This window comes from Salvelinus namaycush, chromosome 22 (assembly GCF_016432855.1).
Source record: "Salvelinus namaycush isolate Seneca chromosome 22, SaNama_1.0, whole genome shotgun sequence".
Taxonomy (NCBI): Eukaryota; Metazoa; Chordata; class Actinopteri; order Salmoniformes; family Salmonidae; genus Salvelinus; species Salvelinus namaycush.
In genome coordinates this window covers 3,006,183-3,033,864 of record NC_052328.1, presented here as the reverse complement: position 1 = coordinate 3,033,864, position 27,682 = coordinate 3,006,183, and the positions used below count along the sequence as shown (strand labels likewise).

Genomic DNA, 27,682 nt, shown 5'->3' with positions numbered 1-27,682 from the left:
ATTTCGGAAGTATTTTCGGTGATAATAAATAGGGACATATCTGTGGATTCCGGGATGCAATACGCATCCAGATGAAAATAACTACAGTCCTTTCGCTAATCCTTGTCTATCCTTTTTATCTTGGGACTCATAGCAGTCTGATCACTATGGGACAGCGAAGCGGTGGGACAAAGCCATGCGGATGATATTCCAGTAAATTAGATATTCAGGTCTCTTTGACTTCAGTGGGCGCTGACTGGATGCATGCAGACCAGCTGTGCAGTCTGCAGATAAATGTGGGGCAAAATGTTCCTCGTGTTCTTCCTGGGACTCTACCTGGCAACAGGTGTGTTTCCCTCCTCGGTGAGTGCGTGCCCGTCGCAGTGCAGCTGTTTTTTTCATAACCTAAGTGATGGATCTAAGGCCAGGTGAGTAGAAGAAATGAATGACAACGCCAAACAAATGATCACTTTATGCTAACGATGTATTTGTTTGCACACTCATGTGCACATGCATTCTCTCATTCTCTCTAATTGAAGATACTTTTCTCCCGTGATCACATATGTTTGCTGCAAACTGTGCAATCAGCACGTGGACAATTTCAATTAGGGGAGTGCATGATGTCCAATTGTATTTAATGTAGGATTATCTTGTGATGGCACGTCGACCAACTCTCCATCTCTGACAATCTCAGTTTTTCGTGAGAGTGTTATTGATTGACTATAATTATGATGCAAATAATTATAATATGAATGGACATATAGCCAATATAAATTAATTTATGAATTTCACATGAATTATTCACACAATCTTTTTTTTTATACAAAAATACAGGTCAAATAATAATCACTTTGTTTCTTTCCTCACACATTTTAATTGAAATAATATAAGCCTAAATTAAACACATCCCGTTATGTTTCCTCAGGAGTGTCATTTGCAACGACCCCGAGATCTCCCTTGTGCCTGCCAGTTTCCCCGTGGACACGTCCAAGCTGCGTATTGAGAAAACAGCCATCCAACGGATCCCAAGTGAAGCCTTCAACTACCTCCCCAATCTGGAGTTCCTTTGGATGTCCTTTAACGTGCTGTCCGCTCTCAACCCGGACAGTTTCCGTGGGCTGCTAGATCTGGAGGAGCTGCGACTGGATGGGAATGCCCTCACCGCGTTCCCCTGGGAGTCTCTTATGGATATGTCCAGCCTCAGGCTGCTGGACTTGCACAACAACCGGTTGACCTCCGTTCCCGCAGATGCCACAATGTATATAAAAAACCTGACCTACCTGGATCTGTCCAGCAACAACCTTCTGACTGTCCCGGCCGAGGTGCTAGCCACCTGGCTAACAGTTAAATCTGCACATGGCCCAGATAGCTCCAAAATGATACTTGGTAAGGCAGAGCGATTTTTACCTTTTATTTTTCCTTCTGTTTATCTAACCTAATTTAACAGGTGATCACATGTACCATTGAGGTACAATCTCATTTACAAGTGAGATGTGGCTAGAAGGCAGCTCTAATATAAAACCACAGGACATCAGTGCCCTATCACTTTGTAATAACACCTTGTAATTAAGCATTTATAATGGATTAGTAATTAGTTTATTCATTTATTTATCATTACTCCCCCATTTGTAAATGTTAGTATTATTACATTCTTAAGTTGTTTATGAGTGTGTGAATAACTAGCTAGTTATTCCCACATTTATTTCCACTTTTAAGTATTTAATAATTATTAACAAGATAATTCAAAAGACGTTTAATATAGGTCCTTGTAAACCATTTACTAATCATTAGTTGTCTTTGTGTGGCCTAATGTAAAGTGAGGCCTATTTATGAATACTTTATAAATGTTTTGGCCCCTAGAGTTGATATTCCCATCAAAAGCTGTCTGTTTAAGCTATAGATATGTTTTTTTGCATGGGCTGCGTCTCAATCCACCGCATCCGCCGATGTCGACCTTCCACATCTGCGGTGGAAGGTGGCAGAGATACAGCTGTGTTTGTCAGACCACAAGACTTCCCAAAAATTGGTCTTCTCACAAAAACGTCTGTAGAGTTGGAATGGATTTACGACCCCTAGATGCATCACAGGACTTGTCTGAAGTAGGAACAGCAGATGTGCCAACTTCTGTCTGTAGCGTCCGATCAGTTTGGCCTACATACTAATATGACCCCTCAATGGAAAGATTTGACTCTCACGAACACTATGGTATTCTCTGTTTTGCTCTATAACCGCCACAAGTGTCACAGGACTCGTCTGAAGGTAACCCGGTACCAGGCTGAAAAACAAATGGAAGTGAATAGGAAGGTATACAGATCACTCTAACAACAAAATATTCTGAGCTTTCTTATGTCTCTCAGATATAGGACAGACACTTCAAAACATACTTCCTTTTGATACATTTCTTGACTGTTTTTCCATGTGTGAATCTGTTATTCAATGCGTTTCTATAGGCCAATAGAAGTAAGGCCACATTCAACTGTATGTATGTATGTATGTATGTATGTATGTATGTATGTATGTATGTATGTATGTATGTATGTATGTATGTATGTATGTATGTATGTATGTATGTATGTATGTATGTATGTATGTATGTATGTATGTATGTATATTGAATATTGAATACAGGGGTCCTAAAATGTTAAATCAATTATCTAAATGATCCTTAGTACGGATCATACCCTTTTTTTCAATTTTCACCTAAAATGACATACCCAAATCTAACTGCATGTAGCTCAGGACCCGAAGCAAGAATATGCATATTTTTGATACCATATGAAAGGAAACACTTTGAGGTTTGTGGAAATGTGACATTAATGTAGGAGAATATAACACATTAGATCTGGTAAAAGATAATACAAAAAATGTGTTTTCTATTTTTTTTCATGATTTTTGAAATGCAAGAGAGAGGCCATAATATAATATTGCAGTTTAGGCGAAATTTAAATTTTGGCCACTAGATGTGCAGCAGTCTGTATGCAAAGTTTCAGATTGATCCAGTGAAGCATTGGACAATATTTTGTATCAAGTATGCCCAAATGTGCCGAATTGATACATTTAGGTACGTAACTATAGAGAACATACAGAAAGTATATGGTAATACAAAATGTAAGTTTACACACTCCCAGGAATGTCATATATGATGGATCATTAGCTTAAGCACTAACTTTCACACATCTAGATGGTGGGGTGGGTGTGGCGCTAGAGACAAGCAGGGGTTCAAACTGTAGAATCAAGCAAAACTATGCTACATTTTATCTCTGGCACCCTCAGGATGACAAATCAGAGCAAGATTACTGAATGTAAGTACATTCAGAGGTGAATTTTTCAAACCAGTTGCCGTGATATGTTTTTTCATTGTTGTGCAGAATCCTCAAACAATAGCATGGTACTTTTTCACTGTAATAGCTACTGTAAATTGGACAGTGCAGTTAGATTGACAAGAATTTAATATTTCGGCCCATATAAGATATGTCTATGTCTTGGAAAGTTTGCTGTTACTTACAGCTGTCATGCTAATCACATTAGCGCACGTTAGCTCAACCGTCCCGGTATAGGGACACCGATCCCGCAGAGGTTAAAACAATTCCATATGGTAGGTTCGTAGAAACCCAGGACTGCAGCTGCTTTTAAGGAGTGACTGCAATCCACACTTTGGTTTTGGTAGAAAAGTTATTGCCATGAAACGCTAATGTTAGCTTTTTCAGACGAAAAACGTTACTTTACTCAGCATAGTGTGTCTGAAGTTACAGTGGCTGAAGTTACAGTGGCTTGCGAAAGTATTCACCCCCTTGGCTTTTTTCCTACTTTGTTGCCTTACAACCTGAAATTAAAATAGATTTTTGATGGTGTTTGTATAATTTGATTAACACAACATGCCTACCACTTTGAATATGCAACATATTTTTTCTTGTGAAACAAACAAGAAATAAGACAAAAATAACTCAACTCGGGCGTGCATAATTATTGACCCCCCCCCCCCCCCCCAAAGTCAGTACTTTGTAGAGCAACCTTTTGCAGCAAATACAGCTGCAAGTCTCTTGGGGTATGTCTCTATAAGATTGGCATATCTAACCACTGGGATTTCTGCATATTTTTCAATGCAAAACTGCTCCAGGTCTTTCAAGTTGGATGGGTTCCGCTGGTGTACAGCAATCTTTAAGTCATACCACAGATTCTCAATTGGATTGAGGTCTGACTTTGACATTCCAAGACATTTAAATGTTTCCCCTTAAACCACTCGAGTGTTGCTTTAGCAGTATGCTTGGGGTCATTGTCCTGCTGGAAGGTGAACCTTTGTCCCAGTCTCAAATCTCTGGAAGACTGAAACAGGTTTCCACCAATAATTTCTATGTATTTAGCGCCATCCATCATTCCTTCAATTCTGACCAGTTTCCCAGTCCCTGCCGAAAACATCCCCACAGCATGATGCTGTCACCACCATGCTTCACTGTGGGGATGGCGTTCTAGGGGTGATGAGAGGTGTTGGGTTTGCGCCAGAAATAGCGTTCTCCTTGATGGGCAAAAAGCAACATTTTACTCTCATCTGACGAGAGTACCTTCTTCCATATGTTTGGGGAGTCTCCCACATGCCTCTTGGTGAACAGCAAATGTGTTTGCTTATTTTTTTCTTTAAGCAATGGCTTTTTTTCTGGCCAGTCTTTCCGTAACGACCAGCTGTTTGGAGTGTACTGCTTAAAGTGGTCCTATGGACAGATACTCTAATCTCCGCTTTGCAGCTCCTGTATGGTTATCTTTGGTCTCTTTGTTGTCTCTCTGATTAATGCCCTCCTTGCCTGGTCTGTGAGTTTTGGTGGGCGGCCCTTTCTTGGCTGGTTTGTTGTGGTGCCATATTCTTTTCATCTTTTTATAATGGATTTAATGGTGCTCATTGGGATGTTCAAAGTTTCGGATATGTTTTTATAACCCAACCCTGATCTGTACTTCTCCACAACTTTGTCCCTGACCTGTTTGGAGAGCTCCTTGGTCTTCATGGTGCCCCTTGCTGGTGGTGCCCCTTGCTTAGTGGTGTTGCAGATTCTGGGGCCTTTCAGAACTGGTGTATATATATATACTGAGATCATGTGACAGATCACGTGACACTTAGATTGCACACTTTATTTAACTAATTATGTGACTTCTGAAGGTAATTGGTTGCACCAGATATAATTTAGGGGCTTCATAGCAAAGGGGGTGAATACATATGCACGCACCACTTTTCCTTTTTTTTTTTGCACTTTATGAAACAAGTTATTTTTTCACTTCACCAATTTGGCCTATTTTGTGTATGTTCATTACATGAAATCCAAAATAAAAATCATTTTAAATTACAGGTTGTAATGCAACACGTTAGGAAAAACGCCAAGGGGTATGAATACTTTTGCAAGGCACTGTACATATCACACTGTTACAACAGCATAACTGTTTTGGATTAAAATGTTGACTATATTTTCTAAAACATCCTCTGTATTATGTGCTTGCTGTTGTCCCCCATGATGATATCTCAGACACCACTCACCCGATTTTGATGATGCGTCTTGCCATAGAGAGCCATCATTTACCAAATGACACTGATTGACCCAAGTGGAGCGCTATAGTAATCAATAGAAATTCCAAACTTTGAACAATCATCTCTCCTGACCCGTTTGAGCTTGACTTGTTGTCTCTAATTGGCCCAAGGAGGGACGCTGCATCATTCGTGGGGGGTGACATGTTTGCTGTTGCCTTGTTTAACCATTGATATGTTCTAGGGGCTATTTTGAGACCTTAACCCTAAGAATCTAAGCCTTTAGATGGCGATATCTACTATATCTAATATGCTAATATATTTAAAAAATGTAATATGGTCATAAGCCCCTGGAGGTATCAAAAAAATATAAACAATTATCTGATGAAACATTGCATTTGGTCTTACTTCTATTAGCCAATAGAAGGACATTGAATTACGTATTCATACATGGCAAAAAAAAAGATAGTCCAAAAATAAATTGCTCCAACTGTGCGAATCTCAGCTTGCGATAGTGGGGTCCAAATAGTTTTGGACTTTACATATGTTTTCCTGAGAAGACCGGTGCGAATGGCCGACACCGGCGGATGCAGTGGATTGAGACACAACAGTAAATGGTTTATAAAGACCTGCATTGATCAACTTAATAATGATCTTATGAATCATTATTTACCTAAGGTCGATGTCCGAGGCCATACCTATGTTGCACTTCTGCATCTGCTGTGAAAGCTGGCGGAGTTAGAGCGGTGTTTGTCAGACCATGAGACATTCCCGAAAATCGTTTCTCTCACAAAATCATCTGTAGCTTCCGAACAGTATGGCCTACAAACTATTATGATCCCTCTTTGGAAATATGAATCTCTCACGAACACGTACATGTCTTGGGACTCGTCAAGTTGGTACAGCCTATCTGCAATCTCTGTCTGTAGCGTCCGAACAGTTTAGGCTACACAAGAACATTACCCATCTGTGCAAAGGTGAGATGAACACGTACATGTCAGTTGTTTTACAATACTAGTCTGAAGGTCCCCCGGTTACCAGTTGAAAAAATGAATGGAAGTATATATGGAGACTGTTTCATGCCAAAAAAATAAGGGGTTAAATACATGTAAATTAAAAAATAAAAAAATGTTTCCTGATCTTTCTTATATCTCTCAGATATAAGACAGACACTTCAGAACAAACTTCCTTTAAATTGGTTTCGGGGAGGGGACTATCTGTTGTTCCATGTAGTGAATTTGTTATGCAATGCGTGCTAATAGCAGTAAGGCCAAATACATTTTTTCCTCAAATAATAATTTTATATTTTTTTGATACTTAAAGGGGTCTTAAAATGCAATATAGCTTAGTAGAACCCCCCTATACAGAAGAATGTGTGAGGTGTTCCAAAAGCATCTGGAAAAGCCAACATGATCTGAGTATTGTGGGATCACTGCCTTAATCCCAATTTAACCATCGTCATCGTCAGCATCACCACCACCACCGTCATTGTAGTTTAGTGTAGCATGTAAGTAATCCTCACACAGACATCCACAGCAGTCATCTGTAGCCGCACAGTAAAGCTGTGAAACCAGACAGACACTCTCACAATGTGTTTATAAAGTGACCAGGGCCAGGAGTTTTTCCTGACCACGTGACCTGACCAGGAAAAACTGCGGGCCCTTCTTATAACATCTCCCCCACTTCAAACAGTAACTCTTATGCTTTCCCCTCTTCTCTGACCTCACCAACCCCCATTAGCGTCCTTTTTATTTTATTCATCACAGAATTCAAAGTTCAATTGTATTCTGACATGTGAATGAATGAGTTGAACTTCAACCATCCAGGTCTCCATGACAACTCCTGGGTGTGTGACTGCCGCCTGTACGACCTGATCCAGTTCCAGAAGTCGCCAACGCTCTCCGTGGCATTAATCGACACGCGCCTCCGCTGCTCCGCCCCCGAGAGCCTGTCAGGTGTTCTGTTCAGCGACGCCGAGTTGCGGAGGTGCCAGGCGCCACGCATTCACACAGCAGTGGCGCGAGTCCGCAGCGCCTTGGGAAACAATGTGCTGCTGCGCTGCGGGACCATCGGCATTCCCAGTCCGGATCTGGCCTGGCAGAGGGCGGATGGGAAAGCCCTTAATGGGACAGGTAAATAAGCAAGGGATTTGTGTACGTGTGTGTTTGTGTGTGTGTGTTTGCGCCTCTTTTTCTCTGGGCTCTATTCAATCTATATCACTGAAGCGTTACAGATTGCGTGATAGAAATCTTAAATGTAATTTCTGATTGAGCCGACATATGCAGAGTTTATCTCCACTAACACGGGAACATTGTTTTAAAATTGAAATCACGATGTAACGCTAATCGTCTACGATACCGATTGAATAGAGCCTTCTCTCTCTATGAGTCTGTACACGTGTGTGTGTGAGTTTGCACGTGTGAGTCCAGGGTGGTTAAGACACTTTCATTCAGTTTGCCCTGTAGCGTTAATATGTTGGTAATTAAACAGAGAGCTAGAGCTATATCCTTGGTGTCAGCACCAGGACATCTGTGGTGAGAATGCACTGTGAAAGCAACACAGCTAATTTTCCATCCAATACTGGATACTTTACTTTTAATGTAAAGGACGGGATTCATTACAGAAAACAATGGTCAATTATTGGATATTTTTGATATTGGGGGCCATTTTACTGGACGCTGATTAAGGATGCTCCTGGACTAAAAAACACTTTCAATGGGAATCTCTCTCTTTGTATGACTTTTTGTATTATTTTATTTAAATGTTATACTCTGACTAATAGTGTGTCCATGTCACTTCTCTGGCGCTACAGTCCAGCAGGAGAACTCCAAGGAAGGCATCGTCTGGTCAATCCTCAGTGTCCCGGCCGTGTCCTACCGCGACTCAGGGAAGTATGTCTGCAAGGCCAATAACTACGCAGGCAACGCCGAGGCCGTCATCTCCCTAGTTATCTCCGAAGCACCCCCAAAGCCCGACAACAACAACAACCTAACCAGCGTGGTTGCTGCTGCCGTAAAAAAAAACAAAGTCAAGAAACCCAATGGGGTAGGGAAAGCAGCATACCAGGAGAAACTGGTGGCTAGGGTAGGGGTTCCCACCACCAGCCCTCCACCCCCACTTGTTGTGTTGGACTCCAGCCCTACGACTGAGGGTGTGGGGAGTGTGGCAGATAGAGCCACCCCTGGACCAACCACTTTGCCTAGTCCAGACGGACTCCTGGAGCTGGAGAAAACCAACCTGAGCAACCTGGCCCAGGCCCAGTATGACCCGGACCGGATAGTTCGCTCTGTCAAGGTGTTGGGCGACACAGAGAACACAATCACCCTGAACTGGCGGGCGCCCAAGGCCAAGAACACCACAGCCTTCAGCGTGCTCTACGCTGTCTTCGGCGAGCGGGACATGCGCAAGATCAATGTGGCGGCGGGCCAGAATCGCGTCTTCATCGAGGGCCTGGTGCCCAAGACCAAGTACATTGCTTGCGTTTGCGTCCGGGGCCTGATCCCCAAGAAGGAGCAGTGCGTCATCTTCTCAACCGATGAGGCGGCCAGCGCAGCCGGCACCCAGAAGCTCATCAACGTCATCGTGATCACGGTGGCGTGCGTCATCGCCGTGCCGCTCACCGTCATCGTGTGCTGTGGCGCACTCAAGAGGCGCATCCAGAAGATGTGGGGCAAGAAGTCCAAGGACATCCAGGATTCGTACGTGACTTTTGAGACGCTGTCCCCCGGGACCAAGGCTAAAGGGTTGGATGGTGAGTACCTGACCAGACTCAACCCTGAGGAGTCCAACCGACTGCTGTCGGCCCGCTCCAGTCTGGATTCAGAGGCCACGGCTAAGATAGAGGGACAGCCCAACGAGTACTTCTGCTGACATCATGCTCCAGCTCCCTCCCCATGCTATCACCCCCGCTCACACACCCTGGCTCAACACAGCCCCACACACACACCTCATCTACATCATAGCCCCACACACACGTCTCATCCTCACACACCTCACTCTCATCACAGCCCCACACACACACCTCATGCTCACCACAGCCCCATACATACACCTCGTGCTCACCATAGCCACACACACAAACCTTGTCCCCACACACCTAATCCTTTCTCTCAACCTCAAATTCAGCAAAGTCCCACAGACACATTTCGTCATCACCACAGCCCCATACGCAAACCTCACACTCTCCCTGAGGTTCACCACAGCCCCACACACACACACCACAGTCCCACACACACACCTCGCTGTCTCCCTTTCACTTACGGTAGCCCCACACACATATCTGGTTCTCTCCCTTTCTCTCACCTTAGCCGCCCACAAACACACTCACACAGGGCACAGGACTCTCTCCCACCTCTCCACCCACGTTGGGCTCCACCACATAGGGGGTTCTATCAGATGACGCTTGGACAATGCACCATCATGGAAATATCAGTTTAAAAGAGTTCTGACATTAAATTATTACTTTTTTTTTACATCTGAAATGTATAGTATTTCAACAGAGAATTTGAATATTGTAATGAGTTTTTACACATTTGGGGGACTATTAGTTTTAAATGAGCCCTCAAACAAGGCCCCAGAGTATTTCATTCAAATACATTTATCATAGATAAATGGACAATTCTGCCCTTTTATCAACATTCATTATGCTGTTAGTATATATGGACTACTGTAAGATTTCATACACATTGTGATGTTCTGTTGTTTTTGTTAGTCATACTGCATGATTTCTAGTTTTTGTCATTTTGAAGCTTCTGCATTGCCCTCGTCTACAGCATTCTACAATTCCCAGGGTGCATTTTGTCTCACATGATGCAATGCTTTGCCTAGTTAGCCTGCAGTTAGCTTAGCTAGCTTGCTATCAAGCCCAGATGCATCTTAGTCTAAATACATTGCCTATGTCATAAGTTATGAGTGCATTTCACATCACTTTTGGGTTGTAAATATATTACAATGCTAGCCTCAATGTCATAGGGGCCGATTCCGACCAGAGTAAGCGCGCGTAAATGGAAAGTAATTCAATTTTTATGCACTTTTCTCTCTATGCATATTCTGACCTTGAACTTAAGCATGAGAATAGCATGCTATTCATCCGCTATATATTGGGGGTGGAGATCAAAGAAATGAAGGTGTTTCGGAGATGTGTGTACAGATACAATGTATTCTGACCTTGACATAATTCCCTCATAATTCCAAAATGAATAAGGTCGAGCAACCTGTTGGTTCCAAGTGGAAAATCGACTTAATTTTTTCAGATAGAAATAACTCCTTCCTCCATACACTGAAATGTACAAATTGATAAGAGCTGGGTAAATGATTAAGTCGTTTGGATAAGGGGATTGTAAATATAAATTACAATTGTTTCAGATATATTTGACCTTATGATCACTGGAGACAAATGTGAAACCAGTCATATGGCAGAAAACTGAAGCATATCAAGCATATCAAGCGTGTGAAAATGTGAAACCAGTCATATGGCAGAAAACTGTGTATGAAATGCTGGCCTTATAACTTGGGATGAAATTTGGAGACCCAAGCTATAGATTTCTGTAGCCATGTGCAAATGACAGTATAGCGCTAAACCTAACGAGTTCATTTATGATTTCTAGAATGTTTTAATTACATGTCCGGACTTTTCAATGTATTTTTTACAATTTGTATCATGTTAAATATTAGCCACTATTGGTAGACACCATCAGTTATACCCACATACGTTCATAACTGTCACTGACTTTAGTCTTAATTTTATTTGCATTTTGAATCATTCCATTGCATAATTAATTTAACTTCATTTCCTCCGTGTTTGCCTGGTTGTTACTGAGCATCATTAGTGGATGATATTAGGCTAATGTATTACAAGTTGTGCATTAATTTGGGACATGTAGCTTATTTGAATCATTATGGAACGCAGACCATACGTAGCAGTTTAAACCTGGAGCATGGTTCATGACGACTCGACCGTTGTCGTCACAGTTCCATGATTAGTGAGGAGTATTAGAGTAGATTTATAGGACTACTGTTCAACTATTGTACACTTTTCTAACCTTATAATATTAATTGGATTGAACAATTGAATATGGCAACTTTCAGGATGAATCAAAACACTGCATTTTTCATTCACAAATATATTTATAAAATGTCATTTGATTCAATTTTTGTGCGTAAAGGCTCTCCAAACCATTTTTTTTATTCATGAATGCTTTCCTAACACTAAATAATATACAAGATCAGAGATTTTTTAAATATACCAATTGGTGGTGAAAAGGAGATGAATATGTGGGTATTTAGGCATATATGGCTTTCTTTCATTAATCCCTAAAATTCAGTCTGTCGTGAGAATTAAAGGTAAAGGTACACCAGATTTAAATGGATAGCTTTAGATAAAGGTACTGAAAACCCTATTGAATTAAAACTCCACAAGAAAATCTGTTGGCCAGCAAGTGGGAGGGTTTTCAGTGGTTGAAATACATTTATTCAGAGCAAGCAAGGGATTTTGTCCACCCACACCAGACATGATCAGGACACGCAGGTTGAAATATCAAAACGAACTCTGAACCAACTATATTAGTTTGGGGACAGGTCGAAAGCATGAAACATTTATGGCAATTTAGCTAGCTAGCTTGCTGTTGCTAGCTAATTTGTCCTGGGATATAAACATTGGATTATTATTTTACCAGAAATGCACTGAAAAGGTCATCTACTCCGACAATTAATCCACAGATAAAAAGGTAAACAGAGTTTGTTTCTAGTAATCTCTCCTCCGTCAGGATTCTTCTTCTTCTTTGGACTTTATCGGACGGTTGGAAACCAACTTTAAGGTGCATTACCACCACCAACTGGTGGAGTGTGGACCTCAGATCACCCAAGTGGGTATACGCTCCTAAAAACCAATGAGGAGATGGGACTTGCAACGTGTCAAGCGTCACATATAGAACCAAGTGCACTGTGCCTGTAAAAATAAAATAAACTCAAACTCAAAGTTCTACTTTAGCGCCTGGCTACACAGACACTCGTTGACTGCGTGAGCAGTGTGGTTGCAATGATTGAATAACATGTATGTGTACATTTATTTTACAACGCTCGCTCACATAACGCGAGTGATGTGGTCTGCATGTTAGTCTGAAAACCAACTACTGAGAAGTGCATAGGAAAGGCGTACATTTCCTAAGGCTGAATATACAGTGGGGAGAGAAGTATTTGATACACTGCCGATTTTGCAGGTTTTCCTACTTACAAAGCACGTAGAGGTCTGTAATTTTTTATCATAGGTACACTTCAACTGTGAGAGACGGAATCTAAAACAAAAATCCAGAAAATCACATTGTATGATTTTTAGGTAATTAATTTGCATTTTATTGCATGACATAAGTATTTGATAACCTACCAACCAGTAAGAATTCCGGCTCTCACAGACCTGTTAGTTTTTCTTTAAGAAGCCCTCCCGTTCTCCACTCATTACCTGTACTAACTGCACCTGTTTGAACTCGTTACCTGTATAAAAGACACCTGTCCACACACTCAATCAAACAGACTTCAACCTCTCCAAAATGGCCAAGACCAGAGAGCTGTGTAAGGACATCAGGGATAAAATTGTAGACCTGCACAAGGCTGGGATGGGCTACAGGACAATAGGCAAGCAAATGGTTAGAAGGCAACAACTGTTGGCGCAATTATTAGAAAATGGAAGAAGTTCAAGATGACGGTTAATCACCCTCGGTCTTGGGCTCCATGCAAGATCTCACCTCGTGGGGCATCAATGATCATGAGGAACGTGAGGGATCAGCCCAGAACTACACGGCAGGACCTGGTCAATGACCTGAAGAGAGCTGGGACTACTGTCTCAAAGAAAACCATTAGTAACACACTACGCCGTAATGGATTAAAATCCTGCAGCGCACGCAAGGTCCCCCTGCTCAAGCCAGCGTATGTCCAGGCCCGTCTGAAGTTCGCCAATGACCATCTGGATGATCCAGAGGAGGAATGGGAGTCATGTGGTCTGATGAGACAAAAATAGAGCTTTTTGGTCTAAACTCCACTCGCCGTGTTTGGAGGAAGAAGAAGGATGAGTACAACCCCAAGAACACCATCCCAACCGTGAAGCATGGAGGTGGAAACATCATTCTTTGGGGATGCTTTTCTGCAAAGGGGACAGGATGACTGCACCGTATTGAGGGGAGGATGGATGGGGCCATGTATCGCGAGATCTTGGCCAACAACCTCCTTCCCTCAGTAAGAGCATTGAAGATGGGTCGTAGCTGGGTCTTCCAGCATGACAACGACCCGAAACACACAGCCAGGGCAACTAAGGAGTGGCTTCGTAAGAAGCATCTCAAGGTCCTGGAGTGGCCTAGCCAGTCTCCAGATTTGAACCCAATAGAAAATCTTTGGAGGGAGCTGAAAGTCCGTATTGCCCAGCGACAGCCCCGAAACCTGAAGGATCTGGAGAAGGTCTGTATGGAGGAGTGGGCCAAAATCCCTGCTGCAGTGTGTGCAAACCTGGTCAAGAACTACAGGAAACGTACGTAATTGCAAACAAAGGTTTCTGTACCAAATATTAAGTTCTGCTTTTCTGATGTATCAAATACTTATGTCATGCAATAAAATGCAAATTAATTACTTAAAAATCATACAATGTGATTTTCTGGATTTTTGTTTTAGATTCCGTCTCTCACAGTTGAAGTGTACCTATGATAAAAATTACAGACCTCTACATGCTTTGTAGGAAAACCTTCAAAATCGGCAGTGTCTCAAATACTTGTTCTCCCCACTGTATGTTCATGTCAGTAACTAGGTTTCTATCCAATTGGCGACAGATTTTCATGCGAATTTTCTGATTTTCCTGTTAAAAAACAATATGTGGCCGTGCGTGATGACCTAGTGCACATAAAAATACCTTTTGCGGTTAAATTCCCATGTACCGAATAAAACATTTGTGAAATGGGTTTCCATCACATTTTCAACTGTACTGATGGTTTTCTCACAAAAAATTGCTTATATAGCAAGTGTGCCTATTGCTGCACTGTCGGAACTAGAAGCACAAGCATTTCGCAACACTCGCAATAACATCTGCTAACCATGTGTATGTGACCAATACAATTTTGTTCGAATTTGGTATTGGCTCCAGTGCTCCTGCCAACAGCTTGCAGATACAGTGCAGGTATAGCCCACATGAGGAGATTATTATGGACAAAAGAGCAAGATATTTTTATTTGTCAAACGCAAGGCTGCCGAATTTTGAAAGAAGCTAGGAGTGAGATTTTGCCTAGATTCGGGTCTGGGGTACTTCCCGGGGAAAAATGTACTATTTTAAAGGTAATTTAAAGGTCATGTATTTTGACATGGCTTAAGACTATTACCAGGGGGGGGGAGGGGCAGGTCAGGTATATTCGGAATGCTTTGAACATTAAATGAACACTCAAAATTTGACGACTTTGTTACTTTGCTGTTTTTGAGGGATGACATTTAAAGTATGCTAATATTTCAACATATATTTTAGGTGGTTTGATACTTTATTCAGATATTAATTAAATTAGATGGGGAGACAGTCAAATGGGAGAAACACTGGGAAGGTCAGTGGGAATGCTCTGCACAGGAAATACTAAAATTAATGGCTGATGGCAGTGGGTAACCAAATCATAGATTGCAATCTCCTTGTCCATAGACTGCCTTCAAAGTAAGGAGACAAAAATGTTGTACTTTGTTATTTTGGTTAACTATCTCTTTGAAATAGGTTTGGGGAAAAAATAAATTATTTTCTCAGAATCACCCAACCTTCAAGGAAGATCTAATACATATAAATATTCTAATGGTTTATGCCTACTAGTTGAAGAGCCTTGCCATCATCTTACTCTACATAGACAGCATATGATGTGCTTATGAGTTGTGAGTCCCCCCTACCATCACTGCCTAGTATGTGCACTGTACTAAAATTAAAAAAATTATATTCGAGGATTGGCGCAATCAATATCCAATGCATATTTGTAGGATTTATTCAAAACTGTCCATAAATGACTGCAAAAATACATAGCCTCTTATTGACACGCCCTGACCTTAGAGCCTTTTTTATTCTCTATTTGTTTAGGTTAGGGTGTGATTTGGGTGGGCATTCCAGTTTTTTCTATTTCTTTGTTGGCCGGGTATGGTTTCCAATCAGAGGCAGCTCTCTATCATTGTCTCTGATTGGGGATCATACTTAGGCTGCCTTTTCCACCTTTAATTTGTGGGATCTTGACTATGTTTTTGTGTAGCTGCCTGTGAGCAGCCCAGAACGTCACGTTTTGTTTTTCTTCTGTTTTGTTTGGTGAGTTTTTATTTATAAAAAATGTGGAATTCTATGCACGCTGCGCCTTGGTCCACTCATTCCATCAACGAACGTAAAAGAAGATCCCACCACAACTGGATCAAGCAGCGTGCCCGGGAGGAGATGGCATCCTGGTCTTTAGAGGAGGTTGAGAAGAGAATATCCTGGACTTGGGAGGAAGTCTTGGAGAGATAAGAAGGCTTGCCGTGGAAAACAGACAGAAGCAGCGAGGGAGCAACAACGACGACACTGGGGTTCGCGGCCACGACGGAAGCCCAAGAGGCAGCCTCAAAAAAAAAATTGGGGGGGGACACATGGGATGGTTGGCGGAGCCAAGATGGGAACCAGAACCAACTCCCTGTACTCACCGTGTGGAGTTGGTCAACGTTCAGGTGCCATGTTTTCCGGTTCTACGCACCGTGTCTCCAGTTCGCCTCTACAGCCCTGTGCATTCTGTGCCAGCTTCCCGCACTAATCGTGCTAAAATGGGTATCTGTCCAGGACGGGTTGTGCCGGCTCAGCACTCATGGTCTCCAGTACGCTTTCAGGGTCCAGTACATCCTGCGCCGGTTCTACGCACTGTGTCCCCAGTGTGCCTACACAGTCCAGTACGTCCTGTGCCTCCTCCCTGCACTCGCCCTGAGGTGCGTGTCACCAGCCCGGTGCCACCTGTACCGGCCCCTCGTATCAGGCCTCCAGTGCGCCTCCACAGTCCAGTACGTCCTGTTCATCCTCCCCGCACTCGCCCTGAAGTGCGTGTCACCAGCCCGGTGCCACCTGTACCGGTCCCAGGCATCAGCCCTCCAGTGCGCCTCCACATTCCAGTACGTCCTGTGCCTCCTCCTCGCACTCGCCCTGAGGTGCTTGTCACCAGCCCGGTGCCACCTGTACCGGTCCCATGCATCAGGCCTCCAGTGCGCCTCCTCAGTCCAGTACGTCCTGTGCCTCCTCCCCGCACTCGCCCTGAGGTGCGTGTCACCAGCCCGGTGCCACTTGTACCGGCCCCACGCATCAGGCCTCCAGTGCGCCTCCTCAGTCCAGTTTGTCCTGTGCCTGCTCCTCGCGCTCGTCCTGGGGTGCGTGTCACCAGCCCTGTACCACCAGTGCCTGCCCCACACACCAACCTTCTGGAGACAGTTCCCAGTCCAGAGCTTCCGGCGACAGTTCCCAGTCCAGAGCTTCCGGCGACAGTTCCCAGTCCAGAGCTTCCGGCGACGTTTCACAGTCGGGAACCTCCGGCGACGGTCCGCAGTCCGGAACCTCCAACAGCGGTCAGCAGTCCGGAACCTCCAACGTCGGTCCCCAGTCCGGAACCTCCAACGACGGTCCGCAGTCCGGAACCTCCTGAGACGGTCCGCAGTCCGGAACCTCCTGAGACGGTCCGCAGTCCGGAACCTCCTGAGAAGGTCCGCAGTCCGGGACCTCCTGAGACGGTCCGCAGTCCGGGACCTCCTGAGACGGTCCGCAGTCCGGGACCTCCTGAGACGGTCCGCAGTCCGGGACCTCCTGAGACGGTCCGCAGTCCGGGACCTCCTGAGAAGGTCCGCAGTCCGGAACCTCCTGAGACGGTCCGCAGTCCAGAGTCTCCGGCTACGGACCGCAGTCCAGAGCTTCCGGCGACGGTCCGCAGTCCAGAGCTTCCGGCGACGGTCGGCAGTCCAGAGCTTCCGGCGACGGTCGGCAGTTCAGAGCCTACGGCGACGGTCTGCAGTCCAGAGCCTCCAGCGGGGGTTCCCAGTCCGGAGCCTCCTGCGACGATCCACGGTCCGGAGCCTCTGGCGACGGTCCACGGTCCGGAGTCCCCGGCGACAATCTACGATCTGGTTCCTTCGGCGACAATCTATGGTCCGGTTCCTCCGGCAACGATCCACGGTCCGGAGCCTCCGGCGACGATCCACGGTCCGGTTCCACGGATCAGCGAGCAGATCGGGGTGTACGCCCCGAACAAAAGCCGCCACCAAGGCTAGGTGCCAATCCGGACCCTCCCCTATAGAGTCAGGTTTTGCGGCCGGAGTCCGCACCTTTGGGGGGGGGGGGGGTACTGTCACGCCCTGACCTTAGAGAGCCTTTTTTATTCTCTATTTGGTTAGGTCAGGGTGTGATTTGGGTGGGCATTCTAGTTTTTTCTATTTCTTTGTTGGCCGGGTATGGTTCCCAATCAGAGGCAGCTGTCTATCGTTGTCTCTGATTGGGGATCATACTTAGGCAGCCTTTTGCCACCTTTAGTTTGTGGGATCTTGACTATGTCTTTGTGTAGCTGCCTGTGCGCAGCCCAGAACGTCACGTTTCGTTTTTCTTCTGTTTTGTTTGGTGAGTTTCTTATTTATAAAAAATGTGGAATTCTACTCACTCTGCGCCTTGGTCCAATCATTCCATCAACGAACGTAACACTTATAATTCATTTTCAAAAAAGGTAGGCATATCAGATTTCAAATCTGTGATTACACTGGCAAAATTGGAAAGAAATTGAATAATAAATACTGAAAGTGTGGTGAATAACAAGTGTTTTTGCTTACAAGCACACTAATTACCCTTTATTTTAGCCCATTGTTATGAATGAGAATAAAGACAAAATAAAGTAATAAAATCTCTTGAAGACAAGATTACATACATCTTCCCTTACACTTTACCAAATAATTTTTCTTTTTATTGCCACCCTCCCCCCTCGAGTGGCGCAGCAGTCTAAGACACTACATCGCAGTACAAACTGTGTTTCTACAGATGCTGGTTCGAGACCCGTGCCGGCCGCAACTGGGAGACCCATGAGGCGATGAACAATTGGCCCAGCGTTGTCCGAGTTAGGGGAGGGTTTGGCCGGCCGGGATGTCCTTGTCCCATTGCGCTGTAGCGACTCCTGTGTCGTGCTAGGCGCATGGACGCTGACACGGTCACCAGGTGTATGGTGTTTCCTCCGAGACAAAATGTTTTTTTGTGGATGGGTATAATTTGTATGTATAAAATGTATAGTAGCAATATTTAAAATTACTAAATTGGGTAATTTCGTATACGTATATTTAAATTGCATCAGGCCGCTGGTAAGATTCTGGTAAGATGCCGGCAAAGTCGGCTGAATTCTGGTAGACGGAAACTGCACAATGTACTTGGGCAGATTCTGGGCAGTCATTCATTTTGATTCCTGGCCAAGTCCGACCCCTTGATTCAATTAGTTCTGGACCCCCGGAAGAGGGGGTTCTGTGCCGATTCCTCATTGCTAGCTAGGTCCCTACACTCACATTAACATCTGCTAACCACGTGTATGTAACCAATAAAAGTTGATTTAGGAACATTGTTGATAAAACAGCACTACCTTGCTGCTCATTTTACAGTTTTATAAACAGAGGAGAAAATGTTCTCTCTCTCCATTCAGCTCCACTCTAATCTTGAGGGGCATTTCTTTAAAACGCACATCCAATCCCCTTGATCTGTGGTTCACAGTGCTGTTACAAAACAGGACAATGATAGAGGTTCCGGCTTGATGTTAAATCACGGTCGCAGTTCCTCCGATTTCAAAACGATTTGGAGCACAGTTGAAAACATAATGCACTATACAATGGACTAATTAGAAAAATAAAAGATAGTACTCTCCAATGTGTGAGATATAGCGTGAGAAGAGGGTCAAATTCATGTCTCACAGCCAATGGGTGAGAGTTGGCAGCTCTGCAAACGGCAGCCAAGTATCGATGATCATGTCACCCGAATAAGACCCTTGAGGACCACACAACATGTCAACACATGATTCCAAGTGTAAGCTACTTCAATATAATGGTCATTAGGCTTTATCAATATTTGTGCATTAAAGCGCTTTGACCGACATTTCTCGCATAATACATTTTACAGATGGAAAAAGTTCCCACCTTGTCTAGCATATTTTGTTTTCTCGACATTTGGAAAGTTTCCCAACAAGTTTTTGGTTTCCATCAGGCCTGTCATGGCATTTAAAAAAAAGGTTGGATGGAAACTTGGTTAGTGTCACCAATCAACTGCAATACACTCAAAAATTATTTGAATGTAGATGCTAACCCAGTTAGCAATGAGCAAGCAGCATGCATGTGTCCCGCCAGAGTACTGTGCTGACAGTGTTTTTCCCACATCGACCTCACTCACAGTGCCCGCAATAAGCCGTGCTCCTACGTTCGCTTGCTGTTTTCCTCACACAGCCCAGCCGCCCTTCTCCCAACATGGTGCTTTTTCAGCATCAAACCAGCGGCAACGTATCACCACTTATTTTTATTATATAAGCCATGTCCATTTGAAAAAAGTTTGTGGAAAAGTACTGTAATTGATTATGTGTGTGCAAAATACAGTATGTCAGATAACCAGGGTCAGTCCTGGTCAACTGGATCCACTGGTCATGACATATCAAATGCAGTCGAATCTAATTTTATCGTCCATGTACCTGCAGGCTTCTCACACAGTGCAATAATGACACAAGTTACATAGTAATCAAATAAATAACATAAAAAAGCAATTAAATAAGTTACAATGTAAATATATGAGATATAAAAAATATAAAATAACTAAATCAAGTACAAGAGGGATGCAGATAAGAAAATAAGGATTTAAAAAAATGTGCCAATAGGGATAGAGTATGGACATTGTTTGCCCATGTGCATAGTGAGTTGAATAAGGTACAGTGCAGTAGCAGCATATAACTACATGAAAATATATACAATAGTAGTGCAGTAAGGTGACATAACTATTTAATTGATCTGTTAGACTAAAGTAATTTCAGTGTGTACAGAATATGAATAAATGGTAAGCATGTGGTAGGGTGCAGTAAATCAGCTGTTGGAATAGTCTTGTGGTTTGGGAGTAGAGGCTGGCTTTGAGACAGGTGATCCGAGACTTGATGTTGACCCTCGCTGCAGAGCCCTCTCCCCTGTGAGTCTCCTTCTCCTGCATTCACAATCGAAGGCACCTTTCAGGTAACAGGTGACTTGAATCGGATGCCCTAATCCGTGGCATCCCGGGTTGCAGGGTTCTTATAAATGGCTCCTATATACACCAAAAAATAACATTGAGTTACATTTGAATCACACATGGTCTTACACATGAGTTGAAGAACGTACTTACAAGTAGGGAAAACAAGTGTAACACATTCAATAATATCAAAACTAACTGTGAAGAATGGTCTTCAGAAACAAGTCTTTTAAACAGGCCTTATCCCCAGTCCAGGTTGTGGCGATGGAAAGATGGTTTGACAGAATGCAAGGTAGCATCTGCCACACACACAACTTCAGGCCCTTTACACCCATTACAGCCAGAAACCCAAGCTACAAATGCAAGAGACGTATTAGAAATGACACATTATGTTAACATATTTCCCTCCCCCACCACCTATTTTTTATATACATGCAACAATTTCTAAGATTTGACTGATTTCATATAAGGAAATCAGTTAACTTCTTCTGGCTGCAAGCCCTAAGTCGGGATCAATATGACAACAGCCACTTCAAGTGCAGGGCGCGAAATTCAAAATATATTTTTTAGAAATATTTAACTTTCACACATTAACAAGTCCAATACAGCAAATGAAAGGTACACATCTTGTGAATCCAGCCAACATGTCCGATTTTTTAAATGTTTTACAGCGAAAACAGCACGTATATTTATGTTAGCTCACCACCAAATACAAAAAAGGACAGACATTTTTCACAGCACAGGTAGCATGCACAAAGCCAACCTAACTAACCAAGAACCAACCAAACTAACCAACAAACAACTTCATCAGATGACAGTCTTATAACATGTTATTCAATAAATCTATGTTTTGTTCGAAAAATTTGCATATTTCAGGTATAAATCATAGTTTACATTGCAGCTACAATCAGAAATTGCACCGAAAGCAGACAGAATAATTACAGACACCAACGCCAAATACCTAATTACTCATCATAAAACATTTCTGAAAAATACATAGTGTACAGCAAATGAAAGACAGGCATCTTGTGATTCCAGCCAATATTTCCGATTTATTAAGTGTTTTACAGCGAAAACACAATATAGCGTTATATTAGCTTACCACAATAGCCAGAAACACAAGCCATTTCCCAGCAGCAAAAGTTAGCGATCGTAACAAACCAGTAAAAGATATCTAATTTTTGACTAACCTTGATATTCTTCATCAGATGACAGTCCTATAACATCAGGTTATACATACACTTATGTTTTGTTCGAAAATGTGCATATTTAGAGCTGAAATCAGTGGTTATACATTGTGCTAACGTAGCTACTTCCCACAACGTCCGGATTTTTTTCTGACACTTTTTCTGACACACATATTCTGACCAAATAGCTATTCATAAACATAACTAAAAAATACATGTTGTATAGGAAATGATAGATCCACTAGTTCTTAATGCAATCGCCGTGTTAGAATTCTAAAAATAACTTCATTACCACATAAGGCTTACGTTATGGCGACCGAGTGCCCAAAACCTGGGCGCAAAACTAATAGTACACAGTTCGACAGATATATGAAATAACATCATAAAATGGGTCCTACTTTTGCTGATCTTCCATCAGAATGTTGTACAAGGTGTCCTTTGTCAAGAACAATCGTTGTTTGGATTTAGAACGTCCTTTTTCCCTCTTGAATTAGCAAGCGCACTAGCCAAGTGGCGCGAAGCTCTCCTTTCTGAACAAAGGCACACAACGCAACACGCCTAACGTCCCGAATAAATTTCAAAAATCTAATAAAACTATATTGAAAAAACATACTTTACGATGATATTGTCACATGTATCAAATAAAATCAAAGCCGGAGATAGTAGTCGCCTATAACGAAAGCTTTTCAGAAGGCAATTCCGGGTCCAACCTCGCGCCTTCCTGAAAACATAAAATGGGTGACACGTCATTCCAAGACAATTTATTCCAACTCAGACCAAGATAAACACTCAATTTCTTCTCTCACAGCCTCTTGACATCAAGGGGAAGGTGTATGACATGCATGTATACTAATACGTATCATGCCCATTTATAGGCAGGACCTAGAAGAGAGCATCGATTTCAGATTTTCCACTTCCTGGTCAGGAAGTTTGTGCCAAATGAGTTCTGTTTTACTCACAGATACTCAATACTGCCCCTTGAGCCCAAAGAGGTTAACTTCTTATGGCTGCAAGGGGCAGTATTGAGTAGCCAGTTAAATCGTGCCCATTTCAAACGGCCTCGTACTCAATTCTTGCTCGTACAATATGCATATTATTATTACTATTGGATAGAAAACACTCTCTAGTTTCTAAAACCGTTTGAATTATTTCTCTGAGTGAAACAGAACTCATTCTGCAGCACATTTCCTGACCAGGAAGTGGAATGTCAGAAATCGATGCTGTGTTCAACTTCCTGCCTATACATGGGCATGATACGTAAGAGTCTACGTACACTTCATACACCTTCCCCTGGTTGTCAAGAGGCGGTGAGAGAAGACATTTTGTGTTTATCTTGGTCTGAGGTGGAATTAAAGCTCTTTGTATGACGTGACCGTCCATTTCCTGTTTCTGGAGCGCGCGAAAGGGGACATGGATTTGCCTTCTGTTTAGCTGTCGTTATGGACGACTAACATCTCCGGTTTAGATTTTATTTGATACATGTGACCATATCATCGTAAAGTATGTTTTTTCAATATAGTTTAATCAGATTATTGAAATTTTTTCGGGAGTTTTGCCGTGTTCCGTTCTCTGACTTTGTTGACTTTGGAGAGATCCGTGCCACTTGGCAAGTGCCCATGCTAAATCAAGAGGGAAATTTGCCGTTCCAGATCCAAACAACGACTGTTCCGGACAAAGGACACCTTGTCCAACATTCTGACGGAAGATCACCAAAAGTAAGAAACATTTTATGATGCTATTTCTAATATCTGTCGTGCATGTGAACTGGTCGTCGACGCCCAAGTGTTTCTGGCTAATGTGGCTTCGCTAATATAACGCTATATTGTGTTTTCGCTGTAAAACACTTGATAAATCGGAAATATTGTCTGGAATCACAAGATGCCTGTCTTTCAATTGCTGTACACGATGTATTTTTCAGAAATGTTTTATGATGAGTATTTAGTTAATTGGCGTTGGTGTCTGTAATTTTTCTGTCTGCTTTCGGTGCAATTTCTGACTGTAGCTGCAATGTAAACTATGATTTATACCTGAAATATGCACATTTTTCTAACAAAACATATGCTATACAATAAATATGTTATCAGACTGTCATCTGATGAAGTTGTTTCTTGGTTAGTGGCTATTTATATCTTTATTTGGTCGAATTTGTGATAGCTACTGATGGAGTAAAAAACTGATGGAGTAAGAAAAGTGGTGTCTTTTGCTAACGTGGTTAGCTAATAGATTTACATATTGTGTCTTCCCTGTAAAACATTTTAAAAATCGGACATTTTGGCTTGATTCACAAGATGTGTACCTTTCATATGCTGTATTTGACTTGTTAATGTGTGAAAGTTAAATATTTAAAAAAAATATCTTTTGAATTTCGCGCCCTGCACTTTGAGCTGGCTGTTGTCATAAGTGTACCGACGTCGGGCTTGCACACCAAACAGGTTAACACTGGAGTTGGCTACCTTCAAGCGATCCAGCGTTTGTTGACTAAAGTGCTTGTTCTTTGATGATTTGATGAGACTGCTCCAAGGAAAGAACCCTGCTGCCATCTTGGACGCGATTAGTTGAGACGCTTTGCACGCTAGCAGGTCTCTGAGGAGGATGGCTTGCTTGCGCGAGAACATGTGGTTCATGCAGTATTTCCAGTCCTTGTACAGTGTTCTCACTGTGATGGTGTCGACCGCAGCAGACCCGTATGCCCGCATGTGAACCAGTGTCGCAGAGACCGCAGAGAACCCAGAGTCCAGCTGCAACGTTATAACATCGTCCACTCTGTAGGATGTTAGAAAGGAGCTAGCTTGATGCAAGTCTAACCACTGCCCGAGATCGTCCAGGATCGGTTCCCTCTCCAGGTATAAGATTACATCTCCAGCCTTGAGCTGGTGACAGGGAGAGGTGGAAAAGCAGGATACCATGTCAGTCTCCAGTTTGATGCAGTCTCCCCTCATGACGCTGACTATGAAGGTGTCCGTCACGGCAGAATCACAAGGGGATCGCATACTTTTGAAGGCCGACAGCCCCCTGACCTTTACGTAGATCGAAGACAGATCACCCTTGTCGTCTAGGTTGTGACTAAGGGCGTGGCAGTAGACCGAGCAACTGTTTGCATACTCCAGCTTGACTCTCCTATCTTTGACGAAGGGTCCTGTGACGTCGGCAACTTCTTCGGACCCAGGGACTCTTGCCACAAATACAGGATATCCTTACTTGGTTAATGTTCCTTTCGGGTCTCTGACTGCATGTTGGTGTGTGTTACCTCTGCCTTTCACGTACATCCTCTCGAGAGTGTCCTCCACCACGGTCGTGTGCACATAGTCTAGAAAGGCAGGCACCTGGGCGCCAGCCCTCTTAAACGTGTCACCCACAGCCGTCCGGGCCTTACAGGCGAAGCTCTCGAGGAGTTTACTGTCAGTCTCCCCCGACCGGGGCGTATTTTCTCTGTCTACATTAGACACGTCCCTTTCAGGAAGGTCTACGGGGTCGTATCCAACTGAGACCATGACACTGTCAGTCTGTCCGTAGACAACGGGGCAGCGGTTCTGGTAGAAAGTAGACACGCAGTCGTTTACCACGGAAATCTGTTGCCTGCCATGGTCGGATATGAGAGGCCCGCAGGGACGAGGAGCCGTTCCGTAGAAGGAGTTGGCTAGGACTTTACACTCGCCCTCCTGCAGCTTGCAGTAGACCCGCTCGGCCTCGCTGATGTCAGGGTTCTTGAGTTTCCTCTTGAACTCAGCTCGCTGGTTGAGATAATACCCCACCGAGGAAGAGAATATGCCCGGGGCACGGATAAAGCAGCCTTGGGTTTGGTCGTACTTGAGAATGAGCGATGCATACTCCAACCCCTCAGCCTCCCAGTTGTAACACACCCAACCGGATAGATCATGGGGAAAGTTCACGGGAGGCCAGGGGATGTTGGTCTCAGGCGAGATGTTGAGAGCGTACATGATGGAGGGGTACATACTGGAGAAGTCAAATGACAGCTCCAGACCCATGCCGGCTCCTGAGTAGTGTATGCCCGTGAGGGGGGTCGCACACCGCTCCCCCCTTCCACTTGTCACTGTCACCATTGTCAGAGGCGAGATTAGGATCCCAGCGCAGGCGGCTGTTCAACTCCATACCCAGGTGTCCCGCTTTGACTCTGAGCATATCGAGTGTAAACTTGAGCTGAGGGATCTGAACCGAGTGAATGCTCTACACGAAGCTGCAAAAGTTATCCCCTCTTCCGTGTACCACCACGTCTATATTGAGAGTGGCCCTACATCGATGGAACAGAGCTGATACTGGGTTGAGAACTTTAGCCAGCCTGGCACACAGCTGTGAGTCAACCAAGTTGTAGACCAGCACGGCAAATAGACTCTTACCTCCGAGTCTGATCATCTCGTCCATTGTAGAGTAATCCACGTCCGCAAGCTTGCGAAGCTTTCTGGTGTGCTTTGGGGCCTTTTTGTGTAGCTTCCTGACCTTGGAGATGACAAAGGGTGCCACGTCGTTCAACTTCATGCTGGTACACGCGAAAACCTTATCTCTGGTCCCCGCCATCCTGTACAGATCTATGATGTTCATACCGCGGCTGTTCATCTTGAAGTGGCCCAGCTTGGCCTTCTCTTTGTTGAACGTTTCGATGTGCACAGATATCATTCGGAGCTTGTACTCGGTCAAGGTTCCGTTGAGCAACACAGAGCCTACTCTCTTTGTACATATCTAGGTAACGTACGTTTTCAAACTGGAAGAAAGGTACCATGTCATCAGCCAGGGCCCTGGTCACAAAGAGGCCGTGCCAGGCTCGCAATAGCGAGGCGCCTCGTTCCTGGGTAACGGCGTCGCGGAACTTGGTGTAGTTGGATTCAGCGTAGAAATGCACACGCTGCTCGATCACCCTCACATCGAATTCGGCGTTGAACACATACAGGAGTTCTATGCTGTACTTGTACAGCAGTTGGATCATCTTCTCCAGGACTGTGAGTTCTCCGGAGCACGGGTAAAACATAATCCTTGTGACATTGTCTACACCGGCACCCCTGGCTAGGTCGTGGTCCGCCTCTGGGTGATGGTTGTGTGTTACCTTACATTTATTATAGACAACCATCAGCTTCTTTCTGTGGTGGTCGGGTGAGGTCTTGGGTATGTGCGAGTTGAGGATCACGAGAGAGACGCGGGTTATCTCGTGCTGCTGACCTGGCATGTCAGGCGAGAGAGCAGGGATGGAGACGTGCTTACTATGGTTGGGCAATTGTGACCTGCCAGTGTTTAGCGTGTGAACCAGCTTAGTCCTGTACTCTGTCATGCCCTCAACCGTACGCTCAGTGCAGTAGGGGAACCTTTAGGCAAAAGAGTCGCATCTTAGGGACATATCCCGGAATTATTTGTCAAACACGGTCTCAATGTCCAGACACGTTGCCTTGTAGAAATAGGCCATGTGTTTACTGTCAAAGAGCTTAGTCTCAGCCTCAGACAGGTTGTGATCATAGATGAGGTCGGAGACTGAGAGGACCTGGTTCAGCTTGTTTGCAGATATGAAATAGACCCTACCAAACATGTCATCGGAGCATAGGGCAGGCGTGTTACAGTCTCGAGCAATGTAGTAGCCCTTGTCCGGGCAGAAGTCTCCAAACGTGAGTGCCCCCCTTACGACTTCTACATACTTTTTGGCCAAGGATATACATTTTAGCGGGAAAACGAGCATTTACTTTCCGCTTAACTTTTTAGGGATAGGGGGCAGCATTTTCACTTTTGGATGAATTGGTGCCCAAATTGAACAGCATCCTACTCTGTCCCAGATGATAATATATGCATATTATT

General features: G+C 43.9%; 1 protein-coding gene across 1 annotated transcript; it reads left to right on the top strand.

Annotated features, from left to right (window-relative positions):
• Positions 1 to 285: 285 nt before the first annotated feature.
• On the top strand, positions 286 to 9,355 carry LOC120017346 (leucine-rich repeat, immunoglobulin-like domain and transmembrane domain-containing protein 1). Its single transcript, XM_038960097.1, has 4 exons — positions 286 to 407; positions 905 to 1,365; positions 7,312 to 7,617; positions 8,298 to 9,355. The coding sequence occupies exons 1-4, from the start codon at positions 286 to 288 to the stop codon at positions 9,353 to 9,355; spliced, it is 1,947 nt and encodes a 648-aa protein (XP_038816025.1).
• Positions 9,356 to 27,682: the final 18,327 nt, after the last annotated feature.